The sequence below is a fragment of the Chiloscyllium plagiosum genome, chromosome 7, assembly GCF_004010195.1.
Source record: "Chiloscyllium plagiosum isolate BGI_BamShark_2017 chromosome 7, ASM401019v2, whole genome shotgun sequence".
In the NCBI taxonomy this organism is placed as follows: Eukaryota; Metazoa; Chordata; class Chondrichthyes; order Orectolobiformes; family Hemiscylliidae; genus Chiloscyllium; species Chiloscyllium plagiosum.
Window position 1 is genome coordinate 9,209,885 of NC_057716.1, and position 13,176 is coordinate 9,223,060.

The following is a 13,176-nucleotide window of genomic DNA, read 5'->3' on the forward strand; positions in this document are numbered from 1 at the left end:
AAGATGGCTTTTGGCTGTTGAGGCTTGCATAATTCAGGGATGATGGTCTGGCTGACAGGAAGACTCAAACACTGTCCATCATTCCCCAGTGGTGTCAATGTGTTTTAGTACAAAAGGATCCCAATTAAGAAACTGGTTCATTTCCTTCCTACCTTGCATCCACCATTAGGAAAGAATATTAAGCAGTAAATTTATTTTTTTCAAATTAATCTGTGAAATATGACATTAGTATAATTAGTGACCAGTTGCCTCAAATCACAGTTTTGCTTATCTGCATTTATTGCAATAAAATAAGACAACTAAAAACATTACAAAGTTATATCCACTCTACTGATCCAAAGAATATTAGTGTATTGTATATAGTGCTTATTTTCAAGCTGTACTCAAGTTACAGCATCAGCTTTCATCAGAACAGAGAACAACAGTTCTAACACTTCTGTCCTCCATCTGTGAAGGAACAAAAACAGAATAACCAATTTTCCAAATTAATTTCTCCTCCTCTCAAAACAGGAGAAGGGAAAATATTTCCTTCTTTCCAATTTCATGTCTTTTTTCCTGATGCTGGACTAACCTTATTGAAAATAGGCAATGCTCTGCTATCTTACTGTTTAATCATGCAGTGTACTAATGTCCAAAAATGCAGTCTTCTCAACATCAGTTAGGAACCCCAAGACTCCCAAGCAATGGAGTGCTCAGGCTCAAAAATGTGCCCAATTACAGCCACGACTGAGTTCAGACCACATCACAGACCAAGAAACATACTTTTAATTAGCTTGGTCAAGTCTAGATAACAGTCAGTTCTGCAAGCTAAGTTTCTGAAACATTGTTTTCATTAGCTGAATTTATGCTGTTGTTTGGTTTTGCTCAATTTACAAGGTTTCTGGGTAATTTTAAAATTACTGCATTTTGTATGATGAACAAATGTTACTGTTCAGGATTTTGAAAAAGTGAATAGTATCTGGTTTAATATAATCTGATGCGCACAGTGCTTTTTTTTGTTGCACAAATCTGGGAATAAAAATTAGACCATACACTATTCTCAAACATTTCATAAACTAGTCACCATTACATATAATCTTTTAAATAAGAATAAAGATCCATTTTTAAAATGATTTTGCTATTGTAAAGAAAGATGAAATATCAATAATGCAAACAATTGAAAGTAATGTTACCACTGTTTAGAAGTGTTACATACTGAATTTTTGAGGAACAAAAGCAGAATGCATCAACAGCACCATAATAAAAGCTTTATAATGGGTGTGAAAATGTATCCTAAATTAATAAAAACTTTATGTCTGGTATCGCAGTATACTGAAACACCAACATGCTACATCACAGAAGTGAGACACTAGCTTTCATCAGATCCATTCTTGCCAACCTGCAAGGGGAGTTGGAGAACAGCAGAGGGTGATTTGGGGTGGAGTGGGAGGAAATAGAACTGAAGGGCTATCATCCTCTCAGTTGGAAAAACATATCTGCCAGCAAGCCAAGAAGAAAGTAACATTAAACAAAAAAAAAATCACTTAAATTCCAAAAGGTTGAGCTTTCCATTAAGCACAATTTAAACTTAATGTAATAACACTTCTCAAACTTGACAAGTACATCCTCAAATGTTACTCAGATCTCACTTCCATTCATTTCTTCCCTCTAAGTCAGCATCTACTTTTCTGACATTCTTCTTTATGGGATAAGTGTTATGCAAAGCTTTCAGTCCTGATACTCAATGTGGAAGGAGCCATGCTTTCTAGGTTGCATTGAGATAATTGTATCTTCTTGAACCACCCTCTAGCATGGTCAAACATTTGCATTGTATATTTAGTAACTAACTGATGAAATTAACTATACACATAAACAATTAGATTTGAACAAATCTGCACTCTGGTACAAAACTTTATCCATCAAGACCATAATATGGAAATTTAGCTTGGAAATCAGCATGTCCCATGATGGATTTTCAATTATTGATGAAAAAGCACCTGTTGAATTCTTTGCCAGAAATCCCAAAGTGCACTATTAGCAAAACAAAAACTCCAGGGCTGCAAATTTGTAAGAATCTACCCTTTAAAGTAAAACACATGTTCATAGAAAAGTAACAGATGTATGTTTTCACAGCAGGCTTTGATTTGATTCAGAAAGGCACATAACTCAATTTCAGATGCATTAAACCTGTGGTCATCTCTCACATTCTATGCAATAGACAAATTAAATCAATTGTAAGGCAGGATGCTTTGGGGTGTGGGTGTGGAGCATGGAGTATGCAGTGAGTACTGCAGTTCCAAAGGCAGGGATGAAAAGGCATGTCAACTAAGTCCCCTTATATAAATGTAAAAATTAAATTGAGGGGCGATTTAATGACTGACTGTGATAAGCCTATCTCTATCTTATCTTGATTTGGTGGTCCACGAATGCACCCTAGTCTAAAAGGGTTTCTTCAACAGCCTAGCCTTTTGGGATACTTTGCAAACTAATTGCTAAGCAGGGCAAGACTTGGCTGTCCTATTTTGTGACCCATTTATTAAGGCATTAACAAGTCCTTGATTTTTCTAAATTATCAAAAGCATTAAAATTTTCAGTCAGAATAGAAGATTGAAAGATGAATTGATCATACTATTTAAGGGAAGATGAAGAGGAAGTATTTGCTCTGGGGTAAGAAAGAATGAGAGGGCACAATCCCAAGGGCAAAATCAAGAATCACTTCTTTGACACAAAAGGTAGTACAAAACTGAAATTTTCTCTCCGGAACACTTTTGGATTCAGGGATGATTAAAGTTTTCAAGTAAGAAATGGAATTACTTTTGTTATGTAAGGGTAATAAAAGGTATATGGAGTAAAGACAGGTACATGAATTTGAAGTATACATCAGCATGACCAAACTGACTGATGCAGAAGTCTTAAGCAACTGAATAATCTTCACCTCATGCTTCCAACAAACAAGACAGCTACAAAAGTTAATAAATATGGTCTAGCTCTGAGGCAACCCCAATACTTTAAAAAAAATTAGTACAATATATTCTGATGGACCGAGAAAATGTGATAATAAAGTTAGAGCAATGGAAGAGATTATCTGCAAGAAAAATACCAAAATCAATGATACAGCTTCATTAGTAGCCTGTTTAGTTGCACTAAATCCTTGTAAGTGGGTGTTGATACTAAGCAGCGTCAAATAACAAATCAATGCTTACCTTTTTCACCTAACAAATCAAGGCCCCAAAATATCGTGTCACCTGTTAACAATCTTTGCTGTTTTAGAAAAACTGGTCAAAATCAAACCCCAACATTCATTTCTGTAGTATCAAAGTTTTGCATGTCTTCCAACCATGAATATTTGTCTTGCTGTTCTTTTGATAAATGAATCAAAAGTGTCTAGCTTTAAGCCGTGTGGCTCAATAAAGCACTAAGAAGTTCATAAATGGTACAATGTTCCATTGCTGTTAAAGCCTCCTAGGGTGGTCCCTGCTCTGCATGCCAAACTATTCGGTCAATAAAAGAACAATGTTTTTGGTCTCCTTTTGTCAGGTAGCTGATGCAAACTTCAACATTGAAGCAATATATGAGGGAGATCTGATGCCAAGAACTTACTCTGAACTAAAGCACCAAGAGTTTACTTTTTTCATATGGGCTTAGGAAGAGCAAGACTTGTAGGACAACTTTACACACACCTTAAAATTTGACCAAAAGAAAGGGATCATTTCAGACTGTTAACTTGAACAACTTCACACCCCACTAATAATCCGTCACAAGAATTTGTTAAAAGAGACATCCTGCAACTAATACAGATTTGGATGCAACTTTTTTTTTCCCCTTTCGCTGTACAAGAATATCTAATATTCACTCAATTTACTATACTGAGAATAGACATACAAAACACACCGTCAGTACAGCATTTTCTCCCCCTATTGATGTACAGGAAGAAATATATACATGGCTAGGGTCTATATGTGAAAAGAAAAACATCAATAGCACAAAAATAAAAACAGGCAACTGTAACAGTTTATCCCAATAGCTCTCTTTGACTTAGCCATGATACATGGAAGATAAATGAAGAAGGGCACTGCCACTTGCATTATAGACAAGCCTTGTTCTAAGCAATCTTCATTTATTAACAGGATTTAATTATCTGTTATTATGGGTAAGACTTGACTAGGGTTTCAAACTACTACAGTGAAAAGCAATGTTGAGCTTCTAAATATTGTGCCCAAGTAATCAGAACCAGCACACTCTTGTTCTTAAAGATTTGCATAAGCAACTGTTGAAAGCTTTTCAAAACTGTATTATATTACATTTTAAAAATACTTTCCCTACACCAAGCTAAACTTGTGTATGAAGTTAAGAGAAAATGCATTCAAAGAAAGATTTTGAATATTGCATTTCAGAATACCTGCAAATTAGGCTCTCTTATTGTACATGAAATAGTAATCAAATTAGATAACAGGAAGAAATTATAGTGGATTGAGTATAAGATTAGGAAAGTGTGGGAGAATATTTATCCTCAACAAAGTTTGATTTGCAGAGAAAGCCTTCATTGAATCTGGTGAAAAGGAGTAACTAACCTTTACACATAGTGATTTGACAAGCTATTTACATCATTTACTTTCTACAGGTGCCAGGTAAAAGCAGAAGAGACCTGTAGTCAACCATGAGAAGAATGACTCATGCAGTAGTCCAAAATGGGAGAGAATAAAAGGAATTAGCACAGTAAAGCGTGCTAATATAAAAAGGAAAGAAAATCTCCAATATCCATATTTTCTATTGTTCATGTTGTTCGAGGTCCAAATACTGTTAATTGCCACAGCAACCCCTTTGGCTTTGCTGGTTTGTTTCCTGAAGATTTACCCCTCGATTTCTGGCAGCAGTTGCTGGATTTTGAGGATCATTTTTTGGCATTTTCTTTGCTGTGGAGAAAACAAAACAATTTAACTAACATAGCTAAACAGTTTACTCTTAAAAACTATGAGACATTGTTTGTACTACATCTCATGCTGTCTACATTTTTAACTTACACTGCTACACAGAAGCTCAGTTCAATATAAAAATCAAGCAACAGTCATATTTAATGACAAGTTGCTGTTAATGATCTTCATTTCTATGTCGATATGTTGCTTTAACCACTTTTGTATTTTGGTATAATATACTGCTACTTATATTGAATAGCAAGCGTTTTATCCTAACTACATAAACATGAGCTGGTTTCCTTATGTAGCATTGGAATTTTGCATACATGTTCCTCTATTCAGCTTTCAACAGAAGCTCTACAGTAAAAACTGAATTTTGAAAGTTAAGCTTTAATTAATGGACAGGGCCATCATTGCTTTTTAAAACCAATAATTTGTACTGAAACATTGTGCACTAAAGAAGAAAATTTCAGTTGGCACCAGAAACCCCTCTCATGAGACTGGTCACATAATAAACTATGAAAAGCAATTTTTTGTTTGTAATGCTATACATTAGAATTAAATTCAAAAAGTCAAAAATGGCTTTATAGAAGACCCAATAAGCCAGAAATGAAAGTTGATATTGCCAATATTTGCATTAATTAAAATCTAAATTGGAGTTGAAAAGGATGTATTAAATTACACTGTCATCTTGACTGTCAAATTTTCCAATGATTTTGTAAATCCACAACATACAAATGCCATGTAATCTTAAAGCATTAAATTGGTTTAATGAATTTCAAGTTAAATAATAAAATGTAGAACAGTTCCTGCATCTCCGCTTAGGTTGCCCATCAACTGGAAGATGGATACACCTTATCTCAATAGTTTGAGACAAAATATTGAAGGAAAAAAAAAGGTGTACACAAACAAAAATACATTGAAAAGTATACCACCTAGATACTGAAATATACACTTCCCTGAAACAATAGGTACAGATAAATAAACTGTTTAAAAATAGGCTAGCAGGATGTTATCTTTCATAAATAGGAATACAGAACACAAAAGTGAGGTGATAATGCTGCTCGAAGGCAATATGCAATTTTCAGCACCCCACCACACAAGGAACATTAAACCCAGAGAAAACATACAGTGCAGATTCACTAGTATCTGCAGGTTTGCAACATTATTGTTGTGAAGGAAGAAAGGTACTTAAAGTATTTTGGTACATTAAGTTTTAAAGACAATTTTGAAGAGTTTTACTGAAGTGAGTGAGTAAACAAAAGTATTTCCACTGGCTGATGGAGCAGAATGAATTTACATTATTGAAAATTTGGGACAGGTTTAAGAGAAACTGTACAACAGTCTATAGAATCTTGTCACAGAGCAGTGATTGAGGCAGTCTAGATTAGAGTTGTGCTGGAAAAGCACAGCAGGTCAGGCAACATCCGAGCAGGAAAATCGACGTTTCGGGCAAAAGCCCTTCATCGGGAATGGGCAGTGATTGAGGCAGTGCTGATCATTGCTTAAAAAGAAAGACATTAAGAAACATTCAAACCAAAAAAAAGGCTATGGAAAAAGCATGTAACAGTGGGTTTAGTTTTATATTGCTCTATATAGCAGACATGCTGATGGCCCAAATGGATTGCTGATGCAAATAGCTTTGGCTCAAATTTTGGATTATTAGAAAGATCATATATAATTTCCGGAACTTTAAAAATAAATGCTTATAGATTTGCAAAACACTATACATTGGAAATCTGAAATCAAACTGTACATTCATAAACATGTTTAATTTTTGCTTGGATTAAAACTATGGTATTGCTCTGCATATTGTCAGTCCCTTGAAGTGAGGAAGATGTATCCCAAGCATGACAAATATCATTTCCTCAGGTGACTCAGTCACTCACTCCTGGAGCCACAGGGCTCTGAGCAGAGAGGACATGAGTTGCTCTGAAAAAGGGAGATTCTCAAACCAGGGCTTTGCCCTCTCTTTCCACTTTTGTAAACTATCTACAGCAGAGTTTCTGCAGTCAGTTTCCAACTATGTTATGGTTTGATGATCAAGATAGGAAAACTTTCATTAAAACTGTTTCAACTCCTTAATGGAACAATACATTTATATAGGCTTCCATGAAGGACTTCTATTAAATTGAGATTTAAGGAATTGCACTATTCTCCTGCTCCACAAAGTAAGACAAGTTCTGTGTTTTAAGCTAACTAACAAGCATTTAGATTTTTCACATTTTTAACCCATATCTAAATAAACAATTAGAACAGTGCCATCCAAAACACTGTACCTATTGCGAGAAATATGTCATTGACATTCATTGCTGTCTTAGCTGATGTTTCCATGAACAGCAAACCACAATCTTCTGCATATGCTTGTGCTTCCTGCAAAAAAAAAGGAAATATCATATTCAGTGTTAAATATAAGTTAAATGTATTTATTTATATGCAGATGGTAAAATTAACTGGAGATTAATCTGAGCTCCTACAGATGGACAAATTGTGAATAAAAATGCATGTAAAGATTAAGTTCTGTCTTTCACAAAATTATGTTCGAGTTAGACGTGGCAGCAGAAAATGGACAAACAAGGAGAAGGTTGGAAAATATTGACGGACTTGCCAGGTAGCAAACCAAGTCAACATGGAGAAGTATGAGTTGAGGGAGGTGAAATAATGCAAGTGAATACTCAACTGATGGGAGAGTAATAAAGAGTAGGACAGGGTTAGAAGTCACATGATACCAGGTTACAGTCCAACAGGTTTATTTGGAATCACAAGATTTCAGAGCGCTGTTCCTTCATCAGGTGAAATGGCACTTTATCTGACGAAGGAGCAGCAGTATGAAAACTGGTGATTTCAAATAAACCTGTTGGACTATAATGTGGTGTCGGGTGACTTCTGACTTTGTCCACCCCAGTCCAACACCAACACCTCCAAGTCATAGAACAGAGTTGTCCAACCTTTTTACATGGGAAGAAAACATTTCATTTTTTTCCCGCTTAGGGGGCTAGTGAACAACTGTCAGAAATTTAAGATTTTTGACAATAGCAACATGAAAAAAGGTTTCAAAGCAATAAACTGATCATTTTAATGAGTAATTATTAAAAACGATTAACACTGCCAAGCAGCAAAGCTAACTAATAAAGCATTTCTTTTCCAGATTTTAAGGTACAAGTCCTGGTCACCAACTAAGAAGGGCGAGTACGAGCTGAGTCAAACAGTTGGGTTTAACTAACAATGCCCTCAGTTTGTCCCTCATAAGTCACAAGTCAGAGTTGCATTTATTTGAGACGTGGGTTACCTTTCAGCCTAATTTTTCCTCCCCTCCCAGGCTATTATGTGGGGGCAGGAGGAGAATGGGAAGGATGCGTGGCTGCCACTTCAGTCTCATGCAGCCACCCACACAACCCAGTCACTCACACATGACCAGTAGGCTTGATGATTAATACCATTAAGAACATGAATGGGATGGCTGTGACAATACCAAAATGTGCTTCCTCACTCTCAGTGTAACAATCCAGCTGCCAAACTGTGCTGTTGTTGAACCATCATTTTCCTGACCTCCCTGTACCAGACCCACATCCTGGTGAGGCAATGGCTCAACTCCCCTACTCCATGATAGAGCATCACATCTGCTCCTCACAGGTTCAAAGCCTGAACTTTCATGCCTCCTTGCTCTAGTGGCACGACACATACTTCCATCACTCCAGCGACTAGGCAGCAGCCTGACTTTCATTCCCCCCCCAACCCAGGTGCCAACCCAACTCTCGTGTTCCTCCTCCACAAGCCTGCATCTCCACAAGATTCTGCCAATTCCCAGACTCACTCTCATGGTCCCAAGCTGCAAGCCAAGTGAAACCATTCACATAGCTCTGTTTTCTGCTCCTCCAACCACAGATTTACTCTCTCATTTGCTGCTTAGAAGGGAGCCTATCAGCAGCAAACACAGGTAATAACAGACTGTGAAAGGACGAGTAGCTTCTTCAAATTCCTCTAGTTAGACATACCCATATTTTGAACAATGGCTTGGCAGGCCACCTGGCCCCCATAGCAGGGAGCATGTGGTGGCCCATAGGCTGCCTGTTGGACAAGCCTTGATCTAGAGGAAGTGAAGGATGTAGGTGTGTAGATGCAAAGATTCCTGAAGTAGCAGGACAGTCATTAAGAAAGCTAAGGTGGCACATGGAATCCTTTAATAACTGAGGCTTACAGCATAAGACCAAGGAGGTTACAGTGAAAATTTATAAATAAGTAGAAAAGCCACAGCTTGAGTTCTGTATGCAATTATGGCTCTCTCTTTAATAGAAAGAATGTAATTGCCTTGGAGATGGTACAGAGGAGACTATATAGTGCCAAGGGTCGAAAATTTAAGTTATGAGGAAAAACTGAATAGTTCGGGGCTGTTCTCCTGACAAGAGTGGAGGGAAAATGAGATGTGATTGAGATATACAGAATTGTGTGGGGCCTAGATACAGTGGATATGTACAGCCCATTGAGGTGAGTAACTAGAAAACATTGATCAACATTGATCAGAGGGGAGGGGAAGCAAAGAGGGTGGTTGGTAGGTGGTCTGGAATATACTGCCTGAAAAGGGTAGTGGAGACAAATCCTTCAATTCATTTAACAGATGTCAGGATATGCACCTCAAGTGCTGTAAACTTGCAGGGCCATGGAGCAAATGCCAGAAAGTAGGTGGATTATTTTCAGTTTGCACAAACAGGAAGAGCCAAGTGGTCTCTGTGTCATAAACTTCCTAGGATTCTAAAAACAAATTCAAACATGCAGAAATACCCTGACAGACTAAGTGCATGCATGCAGAGGCCATAGCTTAAACACTTTAAATAATGAGATTATGATTACAAAACAGTCCCTAAACACAACCAGAAGTCAAAGTCTTCATGATTATGAAGTTTTAATAGCTGCTAATAAACCAGAGGATAAAATGACAAGAGGAGTGAAATATATGGAATTAGTTACTTGGAGTTTATTTTGAGGTAGGAGGTAAAGGGTAACCAGTTTTTATGAGGTAGGTGGAAAAAATCCGAACACACGGGGCTTAAAGCTAAGGCATGCATAGTTGCAAGGAGCTCTAAAGAACGACTGAGTGATTGGATGTTAGTCAACTTTTCCAAAACTAGAAAAGTTACCTGGAACATCCTTAAGACTTTTAACCACATTTTTATGATGGGTTGGTAAATCAGCATACAAGTTGCACTTCTGCAAGGAAATACTGTTCAAATAAAGTTTCTGAAACAGCCCAAAGAGGCAGCGGATACAGAAAGAGAACTCTGGAAACTAAACAAAATGTGTCTGTGGCTTTAATAATATTTCAAAGGTGTAGCATTTTAAATGAAATCTGCTTTGTGAAAATAGTTGGTGTTCAATGACAAATATCCTGCAATGCTTTCATGATATTGTAAAAGAAAATTTTCAAGAACCTTCACAATACAAATTAATGATTTCTTATGGAATGATATTATGGAATTGGAGAAATGTGTTATTAATAGGATTAGAGTATAATTTATAAATTGGAAGTTAGGTCAGGCTAATGGGGGCAGCATACCGGTCGAGATCAATATTGCCCATACACTCATCACTCCCACATGGTGAATCCATCAGTCATGTGGTCCGACCACATTTAAAGTATTATGTGCAATTTTCGGCCCCAAATCTCAGGAAGGATGTACTGGCCCTGGAGCGTATTCAGAGGAGGATCACAAGATTAGTCCCAGGAACGAAAAGCTTAATATATGAGGAATGTTTAAGAACTCTGGGTCTATACTCAATGCAGTTTAGAAAGATGAGGGGGGGGATCTAATTGAAACATACAGAATACTGAATAGACTGGGCAGAGTGGATGTTGTGAGGATGTTTCCATTGGTCGGAGATACTAGGATCAGAGGACACAGCCTTAGATCAAAAGGGAAGACCTTTTAGAGCAGAGATTAGAACAAACTTCTTCAGCCACAGTGTGGTAAATCTATTGAATTCATTGCCACAGAAGGCTATGGAGGCCAGGTCATTGAGTATATTTAAGATAGAGATTGATAGGTTCTTGGATTGTCAAGAAGATCATGGGTTATGGGGAGAAAGCAGGAGAATCAGCCATGATTGAATGGCAGAGCAGACACGATGGGCTGAATTGCCTAATTTCTGCTCCCATGTCTTATGGTCTCCCTAACAATGTAACCAGATGAAAGATGTAATGTGGCAGCTATTCAACTGCAGATACCGTTCCGTATTCCATGTGACATTTTTGTCATGACCACAAACTAAGTATAAAATCCTGCACAAAAATAATCCTTTACATTAAAAAACTGTTAGGAGATTCGCTCCATTAAGATATGCGGTAAAGAGTCTCCATGGAAGGACATTATGTTGAAATATTTTAGCTGTTACACCACAACTGAATGCCATGTAGCAATTAGTTGCTGCTAAAAATATTGTTTGACAGTTCTGCTGTCACAATACAGTGCAATATTACTCAATTTAGACCTGCCCGATATCCTCAGTTTAACACAAACTGCTACAACTTCACTCCCTCCTTTACATATATTTTGTATTGCATGGGCAAATATGGCGAGCTGATCACTAGGAGTTTGGTGAACACTGAAATCCTATCAAACAACACTGGCTTACTTTGAGGTGCGGGAGTATAGAATAACTTAAGATCAACATTTCTATTTACATTGTTACTCCTAACCTAGTTAATCACACTCAGCTTCATAGAAGATGATATATTTAAACATGAAGCAAAGCTTGATCAATCAGCTGAAATGGTTCCATATTTAAACCAGACCAGATGCTACTTTTGACATCATGCAGTTAACTACTATGGTGAAACACCTTAAGGTGATAATATTTTATTTTATTTCCTTTTAAAACAAACTAAAAATGAAGAATTGTCTATTTAAGTTCTCATCAGGTGAACCAACTTGTTTCAAAAATTTCTTGGAGTGAAATTTTAAACTAAATGGATGGGTGCAAGTCTAATCAACCTGTTCAGATATGCTATTTCACACATCTGACACACGTGGGACATGAACCCAGGCCTTCAGGCTCTAAGTTGCAATACTACTGCACAGTATGCTTGTAATCTATAACACTTTAGACAAATATTCAGTATTGCAGGCACAACAGACATTTTCCTACCTCTGTGCCAGAACATCTGGGTTCAAGAAACACCTGTCCAGGAGACAGGCCATAACATGTCTGAACTGAGTGACTGAAAAAAATTGATGTACATAAGGTCCATTTCTATCCATTACCAACTGGCTTCCTGGATTAGAAGATGTTAAGACTTGGAAGATAAATTCAAAACAAATTTTAGGCTAAGCACAGAAGTCATAAACATCTTCATATGTCGGTCACATTTTTTGTGCACTGTGCAATTAAACTCTAATTGCACTGTCTCATATTTAAAGTTCTTTCCTGGGTGTATTTACTCATGAGTATCAAACCTCTATAATACACATTATATTTCTGTAAAATAAAAGCTGGATCTTTGATATAAGCTTTGTTTTCTAAAAATCTAAGAGTTGGGAGCATTACAGATCTTTGCACAGATGGAAGCTCAGACAACAGTAATTAGTGTTAATACCCAACTCTTTCACTCAATATATGTGTAGTACAATACATTGTCATTAGTGTGAAGTGTTTGGTTTCATTTCTGGCCAGATTAAAGGACATTATTTCAACATAAGACTTAAAACAGCATTAAAGGGAAATTACAATTCGTTAAATGCTGTACCATTGTAATTATGAGAGATTTCCGTATGCTTACATATCTGAGTAACCATGTGCTGCTTGTGTGTTGTTACCAGACTGCACATTTTCAACATCATAAGAGGGGTGGGGGGGGGGGGGGGGGGGGGGGAGAGAGAAAGGTTGGAGGGTGTGACCTTAAACACTAAGGTTCTGAGTCATTCCAATAGTCCTTAGTTGGTAGGATTAGGGAAAACCCTAAGGCTTTCTATAGGTATGTCAGGAATAAAAGAATGACTAGGGTAAGAATAGGTCCAGTCAAGGATAGTAGTGGGAAGTTGCGTGTGGAGGCTGAGGAGATTGGGGAGACACTGAATGAATACTTTTCGTCAGTATTCACTCAGGAACAGGACATTGTTGCCGATGTGAATACTGAGTCACAATTAAGTAGAATGGATAGCTTTGAGGTATGTAGAGAAGAGGTGTTGGAAATTCTGCAAAGTGTGAAAATAGATAAGTCCCCTGGGCCTGATGGCATTTATCCTAGGATTCTCTGGAAAGCAAGGGAGGAGATTGCAGAGCCAATGGCCTT

General features: G+C 37.2%; 1 protein-coding gene across 6 annotated transcripts in view; it reads right to left on the reverse strand.

Annotated features, from left to right (window-relative positions):
• Positions 1-238: 238 nt before the first annotated feature.
• The window catches only part of rab5b (RAB5B, member RAS oncogene family), a 52,388-nt gene continuing 39,450 nt past the window's right edge, over positions 239-13,176 (reverse strand). For all 6 annotated transcript variants that reach the window (XM_043692972.1, XM_043692971.1, XM_043692970.1 and 3 more), the window contains 2 exons: positions 7,172-7,265; positions 239-4,892 (listed from right to left, as the gene is read on the reverse strand). In XM_043692972.1, coding sequence (XP_043548907.1) covers positions 4,780-4,892; positions 7,172-7,265 — 207 coding nt within the window. In that variant the 3' untranslated portion in view covers positions 239-4,779. The remainder of the gene's footprint in view (positions 4,893-7,171; positions 7,266-13,176) is intronic.